Consider the following 23,091-nt stretch of genomic DNA (forward strand, 5'->3'; position numbering starts at 1 on the left):
AAACAGTATGGAGATTCCTTAAGAAATTAAAAATAGAAATAATGTATGACCCAGCTATTTGATTTACAGGTATTTATCTGAAGGAAATGAAAAACATTGAAAAGATACATGCACCTATATGTTCATTGCAGCATTACTTACAATAGCCAAGATATGGAAACAGCCTAAGTGTTTACTGATAGATGAATGGATAAAGAAGATGTAGTATGTGTGCACACACACACACACACACACACAATGTGATATAACTCAGCCATAAAAAGGAGTGAAATCTTGCCATTTGTGACAATATGGGTGTACCTAGAGGGCATTATGCTAAGTGAAATAAATTAGAAAAAAATACTGTATGATTTTACTTATTTTTGGAGTCTAAAAAACAAAACAGAAACAGACTCATAAATCACAGAACAAACTGTCCAGAGAGGACCGTGCAGAGAGATGGCTGAAATAGGTGAAGGGGATTAAGAGTTACAAACTTCTAGTTATAAAATAAATAAGTCATGGGAATGTAATGTAAAGTACAACAGAGTACATATGATCAGTAATATTATAATAACTACATATGGTGACAGATGGTGATATTCTGGTGATCACTTCATAATGTGTATAAATATTGAATCACTGTGTTGTATGCTTGAAAAATAATATAATATTGTATCTCAACTGTATTTCAAAAAATATGCCTATCCATCTGAAAATTTATATTAAGTGGACTTCAGAAACATTATGAGATTCTCTTTAAATAATTCCATGCTTATAATATTCTTGGTATTGTTGAAATTCAATCATTTGAAATTATTTAGTGGAACTAAGCAAATAATTATATATTCGGTTTCATATTTTTGGAAAAAAACATTCTGCACTAACTATATTATCTGCATTCACAAATACTTGGATCCAGCTGTGAAACTGATTATTTTTGCATGTGGTCTCTGTAGGGTCCTGTTGGAGAACAAGGAGAGAGAGGAGAGCCTGGAGGAGAGGGCTATAAGGTAAATATAGCAAATTTCACACCCTGCTGCTAATTCTAATTAGTGTTCTCTGTGATCTTTCTCAGTTTCAAAAGAAAATAAGCATCACTGAGTTATTAGTAACATCTTGTGGTTTTGATCCTAGAACAAGCCTAGCTGTTTGTACTTTCTGTTCCTTCTTTTTAAAATCATCTTCATCTTCTCCTATTGCTGTTTTTTCCTCATCATTCATATCTCAGCTGAAGTGTTACGTCTTGAAAGACCTTCTCTAACTGTCCTTTCTAGCCCTCCCTTTATAACATATTTAATGTTGTCTATATTTTCTTACCTCTTTTTTTATACATTTGTGTAGGTTTTGTTTGTTTGTTCATTGCCTATTTTTCCCTAACAAAAAGTAAGATCAATGAAAATAATACTCTTTTCTGGCTTCTTCATCATATCCCAAATTTCTAGAACATAATGTTCCTGGTGTACAGCAGGAATTCAATGGAGTTGTCAAATGGGAGAATGAATGTCATATTCTCAAGCCTTCTGTCAGTTCTTGTCCTCTTTCATTCTTAGAAGTATTTTGTGAGACCAACTTCATCAGCCAAAATTATATTAGGCTAAGTGTAGAATTTATTTTGTGTCATTTTTTATTAGCACATTTGTGTTTAAGATGTTGTGTATTCTTGCCTCATCTCACTTTTCTTCCTGTTTACAGTGTCAATAGCTGAACAAAATAGTCACTGCTAGCTCTCCTCCTATAGTTTCTATGTCGTTCCTTTGCTCACAGCATTCTGTGCCTACTTACAGTATTATCCAATCTTTATTTACATAAATCCTATCTATCTTTTATATGCTAGTTCAAACTCCTTTTTTCACAACTCACTCTAACAGGAATATTTTCCTATTCTGTAGTCCCATAATATTTATTAGTTATAAAAATTATTCAACAGAAATATGTTACCATCTTCTGTTACTGATATTTTGCTAATTATTGTTAAGTGCAGGTCTCTTGGCTCTCCAATTTGAGTATGACTTCTCTCTTTCTTCTATAATGTTTTGTTTTGAGCTTTGTACATAATTGTATATAATATGTATATAACCATCATTCATTTTTAATAATGAAGTGATGGGTTATTTGAGCCGATATGCACCTCTCATATAAAATTTCAGTAATCATATCTGAAATGAAGATTTAAATAGCCAGATTCAATGAACAAGCCGGTAGGTACATAATTATCATCAATAAATTGATTTTCTCAAACTTGAAATCTGAAAAATCAACTTTCAGTTCCTAAAATTCTCTTTGAAGCAAATGTTGAAGGTAGTTCTAAATGTTTGTGAAATTGTTGTGGTGACCATCTTGCATTTCTTCTATTTTTAGAGAAGCATTTTTAGAACATTATACATATATTCTCTTTCAAATTTATGTAACATTTGTATCTATAAGTGTTTATTAATCTAAAGAATCCAGTGTATTTACTTGAAAATGGGTTTTCTTTGGGTTGAAAAGCCAACCCACTGCTTCCAGAATAATTTGAGAAGCATCTTAAACATCCTTGGTTTTTGCTGTGCATAACTTGACACATTCTCGGGAAAATCAGGTTCTTGAAATATCTTCTTTTGGCCTCTACCAACTACAAAACATTTGGTAGCTAAACCAGCAAATTTACTGCCAAACGAACAGGTAACTATTCTTTTGGAAGAAGAAGACAATCTCTTCACGTGGCGAGCAAAAGAAAAACCCTGCCTGCCTCACTCTGGATAGTCACACCTTATTCAGAAATCCTTCATCAGAGAACTTCTTCTAAGGCTACTGTGGAATCTGTTTCTCCTTCCTCATTCCATAAATAGTTCTGAAGTTTTCAGCTGTGGATATTTCATGAATTAATTTGATCTACATCTTCCTTTCTGTCTTATTCTACCCTATGTCCTTAGGTTTTAGAGGTCATTTCATCATTTGTTGCTGTTTTTATTCTAAACAAGCCATCTTGAGCCAGACAGCCACAGTAATTTTATTGCTTAGATATCTGAAAGCCATGAAATATCCACACTTCTCCCCTACCAAGCTTTCCCAAGCACAAGGTTGATTCATATAGGGGAAATATGCTTCATTTAGTTAGATGATTCTGTTGTAGCCTCAGGTAAAATTTTTAAATATTTGCTTTTCTGTAATTTTAAAATTAAATTTTAAAATTGCCCTATGTTAGTTTAGGTTTCCTCATTTTTGCCTGAATTACTTTAATAACTTTTTAACTAGACTCCCTATCCCTAGTTATAGCCCTTTCAAATCCATTCTCCTCTTAACATGTTCTGTCAGATGAATCTCCATTTATTCCCCCATGCTATCTCCTCTGCCAGAATGGCTTCTTTCTACTTTGCAGCCTGGAACATTCATCCTTCAAGATTCATCACTTCCCTTGTAAAATTGACCATCTACCTCCCCTTGGCCATTTAGCTCATCCTACTACTAATATTATTAGGCAAGTCAGTCATTTCCCATAACCTTGTATACATGACTTTATAATATTTACTATAGCATATTTAATTTTTAACCCTGCAGAAAAATGGCTTTTGTCAATTTTTATTATGATAGAAAGAATCAGAGGATTTATAGTGAAACTCCTAGAAAGGATATTTGTTTTTAGTAAGATTTATATCCAGACTTCACAAAACCAAAGGAAGCAATTGGCTATTTAATGATCATCCTAAAAGAGTCCTTGTAAACTATAAACAAAAATGGTAGAAAATTCAACTGGACATTGATGGTTTTGAGTTTTACAGTTTGCTCATATGCTCAGCCTCACTGCACTCTATAACTCCAGCTTTTCATCAATAGCTTCTCTCCTGAGTTCTGCTTTATAAATGACCTATAATCTTTATATTTATTTGTACCAAACTTCCTCTTGACTGACCTGATTCTGTTATTGCTGACTCTGCTCATGTTTTACTGGTAAGGCCATGTGTGGTAATGGTATTCTCTTTAGTTATGTCCATGTTCTATAGAAACCTTTCCAAACTAGCCTTTCTCTCTTGCCACTGTTCATCCTCTTAAAGAGGATTCCTTTTTTTTTTTTTTTTTTTTTTTTTTAGATCAGGAAGTTGTATTTTTTTTTAAGGAAATTGGATCTTAAAGCCATAAACATTGGCCTCAAAGAATGCAAACAAAGAAGGCTTCAACTGATCTTTCTATAAGATAAATTAAATATTGTTAGCCTATGTGGACAATCCTTAATTCTCCTAGTCCAGAAAAAGGAGATGAGCCTATGGCATTCTTTCTGTAATACACAGAGAGTAGGAAGAAAGAATTCTGAAGCAAAGAGGAAAGTAGGGAAGGGGATAAAAGAGATTACATGCAGAATTATTCATGCAGAATTCTGACATGCCCTTGGGTTGTTGCTAGTTTCTATTTACACACTTGAAAAGGGAAATGTGTAGGTTAGCATTCCTTCTTAGGAGGTCTAGGGTAATGATAGGTTGCTGAATATCAAAGTCACCTGATGTGCCTTGGTATTAGCTACAGTAACAACTCCCAGTTTTCAATTCAATAGATCTATTGAAGTGGTATGAACTTAATTTGTAAAAATGGAGACCATAGTTTACTTCCACAGTGAGAATAGGTTGAAGAAAGAAATTTGTTCGCAAACTTTCTATTCCTATGGTCATTTACCGTATGAATTTACTGACCAAAATTACTGTAAACTGGGTGGTTTAAAAAATAGAAATTTATTCTCTCATAGTTCCAAATACCAGGAACCTGAAATTGAAGAGTAGCAGACCATACTCCCTCCCACAGGCCCTAGAGGAGAATCCTTCCTTTCCTCTTCTGGCTTCTGGTGGTTGACAGGTCTCCTGGTGGCCCCAGACACTCCAGTATCTGCCTCTGTCTTCACGAGGCCCTCCCCTTTATTGTTTGTGTCTCTCTCTCTTTTAAGGGTACTTGTCATAGACAATTCAGGATAATATCTTTTTAAGATCATTAACTCAATGATACCTGCAAAGACCCTTTTTCCAAATGAGATCATATTCACAGGTTATGGGGATTAGGACATAGAATCTTCATTCACCCCACTACATTAACCTATGTGTAAAACAAAACTACACTTTCCATTCTTTCTCAGTTATCATAATATCTATTGGACATTATGTTCTATAACATTTCTGAGAGAAAATAATGATTATATTTAAATTGCATTTTGTAACATTTTTCTACCATTTTAAGTGATACTACTCTATTCTCTAAGTTACATGTCTCTATTTACTCTAATAATATAATCATATCTTCCTAGGGTCATGTGGGTTTACCGGGACCAAGAGGTGCTGCTGGACAACAAGGGCCCCCAGTATGTTTTGAAAATACTCTTTGTAATTCTGGCATTGACAAAAAATTGATGTTTATATATCTCATTTTGTCCCTGCTTCATATGTGATTTACATTTGGTTTCCTGTTAAAGGGTGAGCCAGGTGACCAGGGTGAACGAGGACTAAAAGGAGAGAGAGGATCTGAAGTAAGTTGAAATTATTTAAGACAACTTGAAACTTATTGTTGGTTTGAGAAGGCACAGACATTTGTAATTTAAATGAACATTCACCCTTCCAGAGCCAGGATCACTGTAGGCCCCTAATGAGAGTGTTGGTCAATAATTGTGCCAAAACAGGATTATTGGTTATTTCATCTGTTTTGATTGCAATCCCAGTTTCCCTTTATCAGCAGCCTTTTCTGGCTTTGTGAAAATTGCCTAGAGTTGTCCAAAACAAATGGTCGCTCCTTGGGGTTTCAAGCAAAAATATCAATAATCCTTAAAACCAGCATTGAAAAGTGAAAACCTATCAGTCAAACCTATGTAGTTGTAATAAGGTTAAGGATAGAAATAGTTTGACTATGGGACACAGATTCACAATTGGTGTAAAATATTTTTTTCCATATGACAAGCCAATTATCTGTTATCAAACAAGCAACAAATGTATTAACTATTGCATTTAGACATGTCTTTTCCTGTGTACTGTTAAATGTTGCCTCAACCTTACTGAAGGTTGTTGCCTTATAACTTGCTTTGTAATTTGTACCATCAGTTCATTGCTACCTTGTTTTTCATAGCATTCTGATTTCACTTGCTATTGATTTTAATTTCTTGAGAAAACATACTGTATTTTAGTAATAAATCAGGTGAGAATGGATAAAAAGCAATCAATTTGAGACCACATTTTTCCTAATTTGTTAAATCTTCATCCATACTTTGTGTTTCCTACTTATGGAAATAAGTAATAAAATTGGGTTGAATCTGATATTACATAGGTGCTCACTCACCTAAAGCCATTTTGAATAGTCTTGACTATATTCCAGTCTTGACTTCCTGTGAGCTTCCTTAATAAATAAGAACTAATAAATAAAAAATAAAAACATCCAATTGAAGGCAACCCTTAACAAGAAAAAATGCGGAGAGAGAAGGTGATTGTCCCATTTAATTGGAATTTTTAATACCCAAATTGGAAAAAATAGTGGAAAAAGCCTAGAACACTACTACTGCTTTCATTTGACTTCCTTATATTTGCATTAAGTGCCTAAGGGTACAAATGCTCTCCCAACTTTGAGTCTAAAATTTTTAATCTCTTACAATTAGTACTTTCATATTCTCAATATTTTTTTTCTTTTTTGACATATGTCAGGAAGAAGAAATTTTTGAAATATTTGTTAGTATCTATTAAAAATTATGCCAATGCAATTCAAATATTCTTCTCAGACAACTACATTTCCAGCTGACATGGTCAGATCTCCCTTGGTATTAGAGCCAAAAAATGCTGAGGAAACACTTTAAATTCTGTATAATTCAAGGGAATTAGTTCTACCCTGCTTTGGGCAATGCTGCCATACAGTTCAAGTTACATTAAAAACCCTCTTAGAATTTAAAGTAGTTATAATTGCTACAAGAATAATCATTGACCCTGTATTACTCACTAGGGACACCTTCAGCAGCCAGGTGGATTTTGTCCAATTGTTGTCATCTTGTTTTTGCAAAGCTTCAAATTTGTTTTTTAGGGTTGCAAATGGCCCTTTAAAATCATCTGAACCACCCTCTCTTTTTCAGATGAAGAAATTTAAGTCTCAGAGAGATTGAGTTACCTAAGATCGCAGAATTAGTTAACAGAACCAAAGCTAGAAATTTCCTGACTCCCAGTGTTATACAAAAGCCTTCTATTACTTTGAAATCTTTTATAAGTTAAGGAAAATATGATTAATCTTAACCAACTAACTTATTCATTGGACTCTCATGCATGAGACAGTGGGCAACTATAAAGAAAAGGAGCAAGCCAAAGCCAATTGCACAACCACTACATTTTCAAAGACTTTTTAAATTCAAATATAGTGAACTGTCCTATAATGGCTTTCAAAGACTAAGACTCAAGCCAAAATCTTATTTTTCTTCCAAAACAAAATTCCAGATTCAGTGAATTGAAATTTCTTGGTTAAGAAAAAAAAGAAGAGAGAAAGAGTAATTATTGTCAAACTCTAAATCTGTGTGTATTGATTGTAAACCTATCCTCTCTAACAAAGTTAGAACTAACAATGTATCAAGGTAACTGTTTTTCAGTTTCACTTAAATAAAAAACAAACAAGGGTTGTACTATAATGACACATTTTAAAATGTCTTTTATCCAAAGAATTAGACTACCTTCTCTAGGAGCCTATAAACTGGTACAATCTCCATGAAAGGAAAGCTGTTTTAAGTGGATCTAATTTTAAATGGGCCATTCTGTTTTTCAAAACTAGCCAAACAAAAAGAAAGCACAATTTTATGCTTACTCTAAAGAATACATGTAAATTTATTTTCCTTTCCTATTATGAGAACAGAAAAGTCTATTTGTTCACTTATGGGGTACTTAATATTTAAATAAAGTAATATGAATAAGTTAAGTTTAAAAGTATTATTAGAATACTGTTTGAATTCTGGGTATTGGTTAAAGAGTGACTTTTTTTCCTTTGTAAGATAGCAACTCAGTCATGTACCAGCACCTTATATGACAAAATATTTTCTTTGTCTTTGGCCCAAAACTATAATTTCCTATTGAAATAGACCTGCTCTGTATAAGATTAATGTTTAGTAATGTTTGGCTCTTAATTTATTTATAAGTCAATAATTCCACTTTGAGATTTTTTTATGCACATTTTTAAAAAAAAATCATTGTTCTATGCTTTTTTTTCATTTATTTATTTTCATCATAACAGTATCATTATTTTTTCACCACTTTGTTGATCTTTATGCATTTAAAATCTCAATTGTAAGACTAGGTTTTTTCTAGCTGGCTTACTTCCTTTGAGTATGATCATAATAATTGTAATAAAGAACTCTTTCCTGAATTGAACATCTCAAAACAGCAGACTATAGTTTTGTTTGCTAAATACTTTTTGTCTTGAATAGACAGATTTTGCCTCAAGTGTCCTATTACAAGTAGCAAAATATAGTTTCAAAATAATTTTTATAGTCATACTTTCCCTTTCATGTTATTCTATAGGGAGCTGCTTCCTGTTGCCCATTCAAGTCTGAAAAACATTCTGATTTTCAGGATAATAGACCCATACATGTAGATTTCAGTACACAACATTTAACTTCTCTGAAATAATCCCTAACATAATCATGATCCAAAAATGTAATCAGTCTGTGATGATATGTGAATCTCTTTGTTTTTATTTTGTTACACAAACATTTGAAGTAAAACCCTTACTTATATGTGCAGTATGTCTGAACCATAAGACATAAAATCAGGTATACTAAAAATATAACTTTGTTTTTTGTGTTCTTTATAATAGAACTTAACATCTGTCCTGAGTGCCCAGCCTGCCTGGTGGTAGAAACCTAATGGGTTGGAGACAAAAAAAAAAAAAAAAAAAAAAAAAAAAAAGGAAACCTAATTGGTGGAAATCTAATCAATGAGTGCCTTTAACTCTAGCCACACAAATATCCTACATTTGATTTAGAGTTTTCCCTGTTCACTCCCTTGTCAAGTTTATAGTTACATGCTGAGTAGCAGTGGTGGGGAAGAGGAATGGAAGGTGAGTGTGGTCTTTAGTCCTCTGTCCACCCTAGTATACACTGAAATGCTCATCATCCATGTAGGTCCCCAGTTGCCATCATCCCACCATGCTGACATCTACCTTGACCCTTCCTTGCAGAAGAAGCTCTTCAACCCATGCTGACATGTATAGCTATTTTCTGAGTATAGAAAAGGTACAAAGTCTCCTTACATAGGCCCTTAACGGCTATATGCTCTATTCTTGGCCCTGTGGAAATACATTCTGCTAATTCCTATACCATGCTAGGTGCTTGGGGAACTCAGACTTTCTCAAGCCCACTGGCCTACACATCTCATGCAGAAATTTCTACTCTATTGCTGACAATCAGTGCAGTTTATGTGGACTTCAGAATGAAGACTTTATCCTCCCTAGCCATTGTCTCCATGCTCAAATCCCCACACTTCTCTGAGGGTATCATTCCTTATACACACCCCAGGACATGAGGACAGAGTGAGGTGTGAAGGGCCCATCTCAGAGACTCCCGTCAGAGCCAAACAATCTTGCTTCTCTACTTCTCTTCCTACATTTCTCCAATTTGAAGATCTTTATATCCCCTTAAATAGGAAAAATTTTCTCTTACACTATTATAATTCTAAGTCTGTTCTTTATGGCAGAATGTATGACTTGCATTCTTTGTCAACTTGGTTTTTGATAATCAAATATAGACTTTAAATATTTAAAAATCAGGCTTTTGCTTTTAAAAATATATTCTTCCCAAAATATTATATCCTCAAAGTGTTACTCGGCCATGAGTTACAGAGGACTATTTTGAAATTCATAAACTAAGGAATAGTCTATTTTGAAAACCTAAAATCCAGAACAGATCTATCACTTTGCCTAAAAACAAATACTGTAAAGGAAAAAACACTCTTGTTAATATATCTGAATATTATCACAGTTCATATAATATTTAATGTGTGCTATTACAGATAACTGAAATAACAATTTTTTCAATATTTAAAATCTTATTTATTTTACTTCCTTATTTTGTTCTAAAAGATATATTATATTTTAGAGATCAAATAATTCTAGGAATTGCATCTTCTTCAGCTAAGTCAGATCATCTTCTGTTTCTTTTCCTGGTTTCCTTACCCTTAGAAGGACTTCATATTAGTGAATTTTTAATGCAAATAAATTAGTTTTCCAAGCTGGAAGTAGAACTCTTATTATATATATCTCCCCATTATCAAATTCGTACAAAGTTGGATTTTTATTTCTTATAGAAAATGTCCTTTTTTTCCTATGACTGCATGTACTATTTCTTCTTGAAATGTTAAGATCATTTTCAGAGGATGTAATATGTTATAAAATTATTTACTTTGTTATTGTTGTCAACTTGAATCTTTGGCATGATTTACCTTCAAATTTGAATAACTTAATATCCCATTTTGGTGGAATTGTTCTGTTTGTGAGAACTTTCAGTGACTTCTGAGAAATGTGTCTGGTAATGACAATATGCTTCTTTTTCTTATTTGTGAACTAGGTCACTCTTTTCCACATTTTTCTTTTTAAAATAATTTTAGGATATCATCAGAATAACGGCATGATTCTCAAAGGGCAAAGTTCCTAACTATCCTGGCAGACCAGTTACTGCTGAATCAATTATGATTTAAAACATCTCACACATGGAAAAACAAAGAGTTCCGTGGGAAATAAATATCTTTTCTTTGATTCACAAGTATGTTCTTCTCTCTGCTTCCAGATAAGCACATTTTAGGCTATTGGTTCATGTCTCTTATGACATTTTAAGTGTCTTGGGATCAGTAACTTTACCTTTGCATCCCCAGCACATACAAAATAGTCAATGTTTATGAAATTAGTAAACCACTTAGCCACATTCAACGGGAAGACAAAGGCCCTATCTGAAAACATGAACATTTATCTGATAATATTCAGTTCCCTTTTAGAGCCAAGATTTAAATTCTTAAATCCTAGGATTTGGAGCTAGGTGGAAATTCATAGATTATCTGGTCAAATTATCTTGTTTTCAGATAAAGAAAATGGCTCCCAGGCAATCTCAGTGATGTATAGCTAGCCTCTGGCAGCACTGGCTGCAGAATCCCAGGCTCCGGGTTCTTTTCTATGCCTTCAGCTTAGAGAAGTTTATTAAAATTAACTGACAATTGTGTTTCACATTTTTAGGGTCCTAGGGGGAAAAAAGGCGCACCTGGTCCTTCTGGGAAACCTGGGATTCCTGTAAGTAGCAGGCCCTTTTCATCTTTGTTTTTCTAAATAGAATTGGCAGCTTCAGCAAGCAGAAAAGTTTGGGGCCAATTATGACAAGTGTTGGATAAATCAGCTTGTCTTCAAAAAAAAATTTAAGCCCAAGCTGGAACACAGAGGGAACAAAATATGACCGTTAGCTCAAAACCAGGCTTGCTATTTAAGTATAAGTCTCTGCAGTTGAAGGATGCTATTTTCCGGTGTTATGGAGCTCTCTCTGTGGACTCATCCTGCTCTCTGATCATAACTGAAAACAGGGAACTTGAAATATGACTAAATGATTAGTGACAAAGGTCAGAGATCCTCAAGCATGAATAAAAAGCATGAGCTGGATTGTACTTGAAGGACATATCCTTTCAGTTTCCTGGCAAACAGAACAGAAAGTCTTAGAAGAAAATATTTCAAATCATTTCATCACAGAACAAAGATTAATTTTACCTTAGCCATCAGTTTCCTCTGGCCAACCGAATTATGTGTTGACTGGCTTATTAGCAAATCTTACTTCCTGCTGGTCTTCCATAGCCAAGGGCTGGATGCCTACTTTGGGTGGCCTCTGTTGGTTCAAAAAAAAGAAAAGAAAATGAACATAAATTAAAAACACATACACATCAGAGATTCATACAGATAAAATCCACTTGCCCAAGAGTAGAAACAAAATGTTCAGACCTTTATGCAGTCATATAATTATGTAGTTCAGAGTGGCAACAAAAAGAACCATAATACATACACTTCTTGAGAAAGTAACAGGACATGAGGTTTTGCAGATGGTAAAATACTGTTGTATCATAAATTGACAGGTGCATATAGCTTACTTTTCTCCATAGCTGGAGAGAGCAGAGGCCAGGACAATGAAAAATATGGGAGAATTACACTGAAACTGAAAACCTTATACAGTAATTTTTCATAAACTTAGCATTTCTCTTTAGGGATTTAAAGACAGGTAGCTGGTCTGTTGAATACAAAAGGGAATTCAGGAAACAGGAAAATTTATCCTAGGGCAGGGTATTAAAAATGTAAACATCCCTCTCCCAAATATAAAGGTATTTATCACTTAAACATTTGCATAGCATCTCTCTATAATCCATGTAATTTTTGATTACCAAGGGTCTTCCTGGCCTACCTGGGCCAAAAGGCATGCAAGGATACCATGGAGCTGATGGCATTTCAGGAAACTCTGGAAAAGTTGGGCTACCAGGAAAACAGGGACTTCCTGTGAGTAGAATGAATCTCTTTTTACTTTTCCTTATTTATACACATCTCTTGGGTAGACCATATATATTTTGGCTTTCTTAGTTTTGATATTGGTTCAGATTAGCCAACCACTGGCCAACAACAAAGCTTATTGTAGCCAACGACAAAGTTGTTTTAGAATTGTGTTTATGATCTTCAAGGAATGTGTGAGTATATTCTCTTGGATATTTTATATCCAACGACTCTTATTATCAATAATACAGGAGGGCGCCTGGGTGGCTCTGTGGATTAAGCCTCTGCCTTCGGCTCAGGTCATGATCTCAGGGTCCTGGGATCAAGTCCCGCATTGGGCTCTTTGCTCAGCAGGGAGCCTGCTTCCCCATGTCTCTCTCTGCCTGCCTCTTTGCCTACTTGTGATCTCTCTTTATGTCAAATGAATTAAATAAATAAATAAATAAAACATGACATTTTTGCGCATATAAAAGCTTGTAAATAAGAACCAAAATGAAGCAAAATTTTAACGACTACACAGCGTGGCTGTGTCTTGGGTTCATCAAATATCTTGAGCCACCTTTGGCACATTTAAGGGTTAGCAGTAACTCAGTGGAAATTCTGCCAAAATTCATTTTCCCTTTACTTACAGCCTCCGTATTTTATAAAAATTGTGTGACTATTTTCTGTGTTTATCAAGTGGTGATGCAATAATATAGCTTCTCCCTGATTTTAATGCAAATCTTTATCTAATTTATTTGATCAGAAATTTAAAAGTCACATTTTGTCTTCATTTAGCCATTTCTCCTCTTTCCTTCCCTATTGTCCTCATAATCCAGATTTTTTTTTAATCTAACTTGGTGTTTTCACTTGAAATATTAGAATAATAAACCATGTACTTTCAAGAACCCTGTAATATTTACTCTTACATTTCTGCTATTTGGATGTGGTTTTCTATGGACCTGTTTTTCTTCTGTTAAATACTAAATCAATCCTACTTGTTTATTTAAATGTAGCATGATACTAAACCTAAGCCCAAACCCAAACTAATATTCTTCTTTCACTATGATGACACGTCTCCCTTTAAAATAGTTAATTACTTAGTTAATTAATTAAATTAAGAAACTATGAGCTAGCCAGTTTCATTATTTCAGAAGTAATACAGCCAGATTCCATTTGAAAAGGTGAAAAAGAATTTTCAGATTCTATCTGAAAAGGAGTTTAAACATGGTTTCTATTTGTTTGGGAGGCAATATGTCAGAACATCAGAGCAACAGGTTAAGACCTAGAAAACTTTGATAGCAATCTGATGTCTTTAATTAAAATAGATATTTTATAGACTTCTGTCTGCCATTAACAACAGTCTGGTTGAAAGAGAATTTTCTTTCATTTGAGATCTCAGTCTTTAAGGGCGTTTATGCCCTGGACCCTCATTCTCATGCTGCTCTCCAGACTTACCATATACTAGTCTTAAAATGAGGTTGTGGGGGCGAGGGCTCCTGAGTGGCTCAGTCGGTTAAGCATCTGCCATAGGTCCTGGGATCCAGCCCTGTGGGGACCCTCTCCTCTGCGGGGAGCCGGCTTCTCCCTCTCCCTCTGCCTGCGTTCTTCCACTCGTGCTTTCACTCTCTCTCTGTCAAACGAATAAATAAAATATTTTTTTAAAAATGAGTTTGGGGATTTTTTAAACAATAGAGCATATTGAATTGGCCTGAGAGTCTTTTTGTGGATTAAGTTTTACTGGGAAATGTTACAGTAAATCTTACCTTACTACTTTAGGTAAGATTTTGAAGGTTGAAAACAAAGAAAACCAGATTTCAAAACATATCATATTTCTTGCTGCTGAACACAAGTTTGATCATGGAGGTGGTGCATATGTGGATGGATGGTATAAAAAATGAGTTGTAAATACTACTAATAGGAAAGAGATTTATTTAATTACTGGGAAGAGGGAATCATTTCTTATCTGGCTAATACTATTAATTCAGATACTCATTCCTGATATGGATAATAGACACCAGGATGTGTTTAATAAGAATTTCAGATAATTCAGTATATTAGGTAATCATCAGACATTAATGACAGGTCAAAGTTATCAATTATGTTTTATATCTGTTTACTTAATGGTTTATGTGACAAACAACTTTTTTTCTGGCAATTATGTGACACCTGAATTTTCCCAGAAAGGACTGAAAATTCCATAGAATGAAAACATTGACTTAGATTTCTAAAATAAGAATTGTTTTCTAGGCATGAAAACAGCAATGTGGCAAGTAATTGTTACCTGCTGCTAGATTCTAGCCAAAAAAATAGACATTTTCTAACAACTCTACACTCTTCTTCAATAGTGATATCATGCTTAAAGGACCATAAGGTAATGACTAAGAGAAGGCCAATACAGGAAATAATCAGCATAAATAAGATACTGATTTCATTTGAGGCCACTCTAAGCCTTATTGCTAGAATCTACCATGCTGTTTTTATTGGCTGTACGGATGAAGGATTATGCATGATGTCAAGTCACTGATTCTACATGGAACAGACAGGAATGTAGGGCACTGAAAGCCAGATTTTGAGGCTATTTGCACACTCAGGGCTATTCCAAAAGGCAGTTAGGATTCTAGAGTATCAACCAGGGCTGTTTGGTTGCAAATAACCAGACATGGATCTAGGGATTGCCCATATATGTGGCTTGCCCCAAATTTTGCCCACCGGGAGGATTTCCCTTTACTGATATCTTTCAGGCTTTAATGTAGCAGCCATTCACTTCTAGAGGGTGGTGACATTCAATGCTGATCTATCTACATATCAGATCTGATCTTTCCTTCCACCATACTGGTAAAGGCCCTTCTCTAGGCTGAAGGAACAGAGGTAAAGCAGTTGAGCAGGTATCATGGAAATCTTAGTTGGCTGCTTACATATTTTGTTTGCTCTCTCTCGACCTGGTAGTACCCAGTCGTAATATATCCCCTTTTCATTTAGGAGGCGAATGCTGCTGCTGCACATCCAATTTTATGATTCCGTTGATCAAATATCCCCTTGTTCATAGTGGGTAATTCAGGACACATACTCATTTAATGTCTTAAGGTTGGTTTTTCAGTTTTAACCAGAGCAAGTGTAGAACTGCATTCTAGATGGGAAATTACACATGACAAAGAAAGGCATGGCTTATCTTCAAAACCTTATGGATAAAAGCTGTGATTCTGTTACAGGGGCTTACCAGAGGGTCCATACAGCATCTCTAGCAGCCACAGATTCCTCTGTTATTATTGGTTACTATCGTTGTTCACCCATAATGTGCAAATAACAAGGTGGCTTACATAGCATCCTGAATCTGCCATAAACTTCAGTCTTTTCCTGACCCAGTCCCCTGCCAGGATGTCCAAAATATCCTAGGTTTGGATTAGCCAAACCCAACTAAAGAAGGGTGATAATAGCAACACTAATGGGGAAGACTGTTTTATCACTGACGTTGTTTAGAATTGCCAGTACACAATGATGAAAAAAGTGTGATTGCTGTTTTAAAAATTCACTAATGACAATATATTCCCTTTCTGCTTGCACTAGGAGTGGGCTCTCTCCCATCTACATCGCCTTCTTATATCACTAACCAACTGCTAGAGGGTAAAGGAATCTGCTACAGCTTGGGGGGTGGGGGTGGAGAAGGGCAGACACTCAATCTCAAAAACAAACAGAAAACATCCAACCAATTCTATTTACGTTCTCATTTATACATGGTCTATATCAGCGGTCCACTCTTGGTTATCAGAAACCTATACCTGATGAACCAAATGGATCTATATTTGTATGGCCCATGAGCTAAGCCAGTTTTTAAATTTTTAATGGTAGAAAAAAGTAAAAAGAAGAAGGTTTTGTCACACATGAAAATACATGAAACTTAAATTTCAGTACCCGTAAATTAATTTTGTTGGCATACAACCACAGTCATTTGTTTACATATAGCTGCTTTTGCACTACAAAGCACAGTTGAGTAGTAGCAAAGAAGACCAATAGCCTCGCAAAATCTAAAATGTTTATTCTCTGGCTCTTTTACAGAAAAAGTTGGCCGTTGTCTGGTCTGTTTGGATTATCACACTGTTCTTATTCTATAGCTTTGTAATGTGTCTTTATATTTAAGAGAGCAAGTCCCCCTTCTTTATACTTCTGCCACATGCACATTTGGGATTAGATTTGTTGAGTCTCTCTAAAAACCTAACATAAACTTGAACTGTCATTAGGTTTGCCTTGAGTTTATAGATATATTGGGAAAAAATTCATATCTTTATAGTTATCCAATAAAGGAGATGAAATATTTATTGTTATCATCTTTATTGTGCTCTAATAGAAGAGCTCCAAAATAATAATGGCAAAATTTTTATAATGCTAATTATGTGCCCGGCACCATGATAAGTGTGGGACTATATTGACTCAATCGTTATAATCTTAGGAGATGTATACAATTATGATCCTTATTTTATACATGAAGAAACTGAGGTCAATTATACCTCAATTTTTAAAAAAATACATACCTACACACATACTGAGGTACTGAGAGATTGTCACTTTCATTGTCTCATAGCCACAAAAGCAGCCTATCTCTTTGCTTTTATCAATATGCAATATTGTCTCTTAATAAAGGCCTTGTGTATTACTTTACTTTCTAGTTAGCTGTTACTATTTTATTTTATTCTTTTATTTATACAATTATTCTTTTAAGATGTATTTATCTATTTTAGAGAGAGGTAGAGAGAGAGAGTGGCGTGGAGGGGTAGAGGGAGGGAGAGAGAATCCAATCACACTCTGCGCTGAGCATGGAGCCTGTGATAGGGCTCAGTCTCATCACCCTGGGATCACAACTGAGCCAAGACAAAGAATCAGATGCTTAACTGCCTGTCCCACACAGGCACCCCCAGTTATTACTAGTTTAAATGTTACTGATTCAGGATATATTCTATACAATTAGATTTTTAGAAAATTTCTAGTAATTTCCTTTTGTGATTCTATTGGGTTTTTGAGGTAGATAATGTCATTTTCAAATAATGGCAGATTGATTTCTTTCCTTACACTTACTTCTTTTTCCTTCCACATATGTTGGCAGGGACCTTCAATGCTATGTTGAACAGTACAGCAATAGTAAACATCCTTGTGCTGTAGATCTTAAAGGATGCATCTAAAACTTTCTCCACTAAGAATATTTGCCATCTTGATTCTGTATTTCCTTTTCTAGTACTGTCTTTTTTGTTTTTGTTTTCTTCTTTTTTTTTCTTTCTTGATTCCCACTGGATACACTAATAATTTTATAACATATATACAAATATAATCCTTATTAGATATTATCATTGCTCAATCATAAGGTTCAAATAACAAGGTAGCTTACATGGGATCCTGAATCTGCTGTAGATTTCAGTCTTCTCCTGACCCCCAGGCTCCTGCAAGGATGTCCCATTAGCCAAACCCAACTAAATAAGGATGATAATAGCAGCACTAATAAGGAGAACTGTTTTATCACTGACATTGTTTAGAATTGTTAAAAAGTCGCCCTTTCTTTTTTGGTGGATGTTTTTGTAGCAGTTTCACTGAACTTAAAACCAAATGTGTATGTATTTAACTTTATTGATTGTTAAATATATCACTATCTGTATCTTCTCTCTAACAAAATAAGTTCTTGTGTGAGCTCGCATTTCCTTTTGTTTCTATAAATTACTCTTTGCTTTTATCATTTTTTGATATTGCCTTGAATTTTGACTTTTAGGTTTTTCTTTTTAAAGATTTATTTATTAGAGAGACAGTGTGTGCGTGAGCACCAGAGGAGGGGTAGAAAGAGAGGAAGAGAGAGTCTCAAGCTGATTCTGCATTGAGCACAGAGGTGCTCAATCTCACAACCCTGAGCGAAAACCAAGTCAGATGCTTAACTGACTGTGCCATCCAGGTGCCCCTGACTTTTAGTTTTTATGCATTTACTCTTTCTTTTTATTTCCATTGCTTTTCTTTTTGAGGAATAAACTTAATTAAACTATTTGATCACTATTACTTTGAATAATTTCTATAGAATCTCCTGAATTTGTTTCTATTATTATTTCTATTATTATTAATATTATATCTAATATTAATATATTATAATAATATATTACTATTAATATATTATTATATTTCCCCTAAAAAGTATTTCCAGTGTGGGTATTTGTAAGACAAACCTTCTGAGGCCTCATTTGTGTAAAGATATCTGTATTACCTTCTTATATTTAAATGACACATTCAGCACTGTACTAGAGATTCTAATCAATGCAATAAAGTTCTAGTCAGGGTAATAAAAAAATAAAAACCCCCAGATTGAAATGGAAGAAATAAAACTGTATTTATTCACAGACAACATGATCATCTATGTAGAAAATCTTCAAGAATCTCCAAAATAATTTAAGTAAATTTAGCAAAGTTGCAGGATGTAAGATCAATATAAAAATTTGAATTGTATTTTTATATACTAACAATGAACATTCAAAAAGTGACATTTAAAATACAGTACTTTCAATAGTGCCAAAATGGGATAATTTGACCCCAAAAAAGTGCATACCTATATGCTAAAAACTATAAAGCATTTCTGACAAAAATCAAAGTAGACCTAAATAAGTAGTATATATACTATGTTCACGGGTCAGAACACTTCATACTATTAGGATGTCAATTTTGTCATGGACAGTATCTTAAAACATTAAACATATACCTATCATAGGACCCAGCCTTTCTACTCTTATCCAAGAGAAATGAAAACATATGTCCACACAAAAACTTGCACATGAATATTTATAGCATTTATCTTTCTAAAAGCTCCAAAACAGAAACACCCCAAATCTTCGTTAAAAAATGACTGCCTGAAAAAACATGCTCCATATGTACAAAGAAGTATTAGTTTGCAATAAAAAGAATAAGCTGTTGATAAATGCTACAACATGAGTGGATCTCAAATAAGCTGAGGGGAAAAAACCAGACAGGAGTGCCTGGCTAGCTCAGTAGGTTGAGCACCCAACTCAGTCCCAGCTCAGGTCTTGATCTGAGGGTCATGAGTTCAAGCCCCACACTGGGCTCCATGCTGGATGTAGAGACTACTTGAAAAAAAATAATAAGACCAAAACAAGCCCATACTGTATGATTCTACTTATATAAAATTCTAGAAATTGCAAACTAATCTGTAGTGACAGAAAGCAAATCAGGAATATCCTGGATGGAGTGCATATAGAGAGGTATGAGAATAAGGGCTTACAAAGGGAAAGGGTAAGACTTTTGGAGGGAGGGAGCAGATATATTATCTTGATTGTGATGATTGTGATGATCTTGATTGTGATGATGATATAGTATTCTGATTGTGATGATTGTGTGATTACACAAACATGTGAAATCCCTTATGCTGACTTATCAAATTATGTATTTTGCAATTTACCTTATGTTAATTACACTCAGTAAAGTGGCTTGATATGAGGGGGTAGGGAAGGAGAAGTAACACTGAACAATAAGTAGGAGTTAATAAATTAGGAATGATTATTGTGGGTGAAGAAAGCCAGAAAGGAACATTTTATGCAGAAACAGCTGTATATAAGAAGCTAGGAAGAGCCTAGTATGTTTGAAGAACCAAAAAAAGAGTAATAAAGTTCAATGAGCAAGATGTAGCCAATAAGCTAAATACCATTCAGGTCTACAGGAACCACATCATCATGCGTGTTGAAGGACATATTAAGGATATTGAATATTAGCTGAAGACAGTAGGACCCTATTGAGGAACTTTATCCAATTTTACATTTTTAGGGGACTCCCTTTGGTTTCATTATAGAAAATGAAAGGCGCAAGAGAGATGCAGGAGACTATTAGACTATGTATTGCAGTATTCCAGGCTACACATGTCCATGGTTTGGACTAGATTAGTGGAGTGGAAATGGAAAGAAGTGGGTGGATTTAGTAGTATTTAGGAGGTAGCTTTGATATTTGATAATGGGAGGTAAGGCAAAGAGAAGGATGTCAAGGATAACTTCCAGATTTCTAACTTGCGCGAGTTTCTAACTCAATGCATCGTAGTACCCATCACTAAAAAAAGCAAACACTGAAAGAGACCCAAATTTTATAGGCAAGGTTATAAGATCCAGATAGAGATATTAAGTAGGCAGTTAAATATTCTGACAGAAAACTCAGAGAGGAGGTCAGATATAAACGTGACAGTCATCGGCGTATACAAATGTACTTAATTGGTCATGTTAAAAAGTAGACGAAATACTCTACTTCTGAATATTGAAGAGAATATTTACAAAAATGTTGATGGGGCAGTCAATAAGGGATGTTGGGAGAATCCAGAGACTGTCAGCAGTAGGAAGTGTTTACTGCCCTTAGACCTGAAAGGTTAAAGGAAAGAAATAATGTCAAGTTGAGACTCCAGTTGAGAGCCGGAGCTATTGGAAGAGGGACACCTCACAGGAGCTAGAGCTGAAAGTAACCCAGCCACTGACAGAACACCAAGGCCAGAAGGAAATGGGAGCAGTAAATGTAGTGCACCTTCCTCCTCTAATATCCTAGTGAAGTATATCCCATTGGCCAACCTCAACTGAAAGTCAAGAGAGGACAAGAGAATCCAGGTGATGCAGTCCATAAAGGTCAAATTCCCAGAACAAATAGCGAGATAGAGAAGGAGCAGTGAATAGATTTGGGGAACAAATGAAGAAAAACACGAATATAAGTAAACAATGGAAAGAAGGTTCAGTATCAAGCTGTGGGGAATGCCATCATTTAGAAGTAAGGTAAAGGTAGAAGAGGAGACTACAAAGGTGACCAAGAGGGAGTGATCATAATAGATAGGAGGAAAAGAATATAATGTCATGGAAACTTAGCAAAAAAATATTTCAAGGAGTAAGTCATCAACTATAATAATCCTAAGAGATTATGTTGCACATGTGTTTTCTTAATTTTATTTTTTTGGTTATTCAGCATCTTACCTCATTTTTAGCTTTAAAAAAGTTTGGGTTTACTCTCTGATCTTGGTGAGGGAGGCTACTTTTATCCTTTTTCTTTTTAAAGATTTATTTTGGTGAGAGTGGGCAGGGGAAGAGGAAGAGAGAGAGAGAATCTTTGAGCAGGCTCCCTGCTGAACACGGAGCCCGATGTAGGGCTTGATCCCACAATGCTGAGATTATTACCTGAACCAAAATCAAAAGCCGAATGCTTAACCCACTGAGCCACTGAGGCACCCCAGTAGGGGGCCCCTTTCCACAGAAGTCAAAGGCTAGACTCTCATCTTCTGGTTCCTTCCTGAAACAAGGACATAAGCCAATGACCTAGGCCAAACCAATCATTATGTTCACCAAGACCTTTGGCTGGGGAGTCTGTGATATGCAGAAGCCAGGACAATAGAGACTCTGTTCTAGTGGCAGTGGCAGTGGCAGTAACATCAGTAGTACTCAGTTTCCAGGGGTGACACGAGTCCATGTCCAGCAGCTACTGTGATACACACTGCAGTGTCCAAATTCTGGCTGCCTAAACTTCCTTTATTCTGTGTATTTTCCAAATCTGGCTTTCTGGATTTACCTGTGATTTTAGGAGCTATTCAGTGCATTTTCAGTAAATTTTCCATTAAAATTTTCCAGAATTGGTTTCTGGTGTTTGCGTGTAAGGACCCTGACTAGTACCAAAATCTCAAAAAGATAAAATTATGCCATTATATTTTAGAATATGGAGGTCATCATTAACTTCAGCAAATAGCCATTTGATTTGATTAGTAGGGGCAGAAATAGGATCGCAGTGCTTGAGGAGCGTGGACAGTGAAGAAATCAGATATTCAGGTAATTCAGTGGAGAAATTCAGTTCTGAAAGAGAAAGTAGGACAATAACTAGAGATGAAACTGAAATTAAAGTAGAAGTTATTTTGAAGTGAGAGAACCTTGAGCACATTTAAAAGCTAGGTGGGCCTAGTAGAGACAGAGAGGCTGAAGACATAATAAATAGAAAGGAGCATCTGAGTATGAATTAGTCAGACAATAAAACATGTACATTCTAGTTCCATTTTCAAAGCTATTCTACTTCTAACTGGGCCATCATTTTTGAAAAACAGATTCTGAGCTAGATGTCCCTTTATATAGGGCCAGTATAAGAATCTCATGGAATTTTGTGATGAAAGGAATAATGTTGAATATTGCTATAGTATATCACCCAGGGCCATGAAGTATGAAGAATGGCATATGCTATTCCCATTGGTAAGCAATTTGGTATCAGATCATAATTCATCATCTCCTACCTTTAGCATTTTCAAAGAATAAGTTAGAAAAATTTCACATGCATACTTTGAATATCAGGATGTCATAAATATTGAAGTGTTTTGTATCCATCAAAATAAAAAAAATAACTTTCCCTTGAGGAATCCTCTTTTTAACCCCAAAGTTTACACATGCTATTGGTATTTATGAATATGGAAATATTTTCTACAAATGTTTCTGTTTCCTGTAGAAATATGATATGAAATTAAAGTGGTGATGCTTTATAAGGAACTAGTCTGGTCAGTGACTTTAGAAAACAATGGCTAACTGGTAATTTCTAATTATTTCTGAAACTTATTATTACAATAGAAAAACTAATTAAGAGAAAGTAACATAGTCTCTAAATACTCGCATATTCCCTGGAATATTTTCA

General features: G+C 34.9%; 1 protein-coding gene across 7 annotated transcripts in view; it reads left to right on the plus strand.

Moving 5' to 3' along the window:
* Positions 1 to 23,091, plus strand: part of COL24A1 (collagen type XXIV alpha 1 chain) — a 412,730-nt gene that overhangs the window by 328,245 nt on the left and 61,394 nt on the right. For all 7 annotated transcript variants that reach the window (XM_032302395.1, XM_032302400.1, XM_032302399.1 and 4 more), the window contains 5 exons: positions 939 to 992; positions 5,246 to 5,299; positions 5,411 to 5,464; positions 11,170 to 11,223; positions 12,355 to 12,462. In XM_032302395.1, coding sequence (XP_032158286.1) covers positions 939 to 992; positions 5,246 to 5,299; positions 5,411 to 5,464; positions 11,170 to 11,223; positions 12,355 to 12,462 — 324 coding nt within the window. The remainder of the gene's footprint in view (positions 1 to 938; positions 993 to 5,245; positions 5,300 to 5,410; positions 5,465 to 11,169; positions 11,224 to 12,354; positions 12,463 to 23,091) is intronic.

This window comes from Mustela erminea, chromosome 10, assembly GCF_009829155.1.
Source record: "Mustela erminea isolate mMusErm1 chromosome 10, mMusErm1.Pri, whole genome shotgun sequence".
NCBI lineage: Eukaryota > Metazoa > Chordata > Mammalia > Carnivora > Mustelidae > Mustela > Mustela erminea.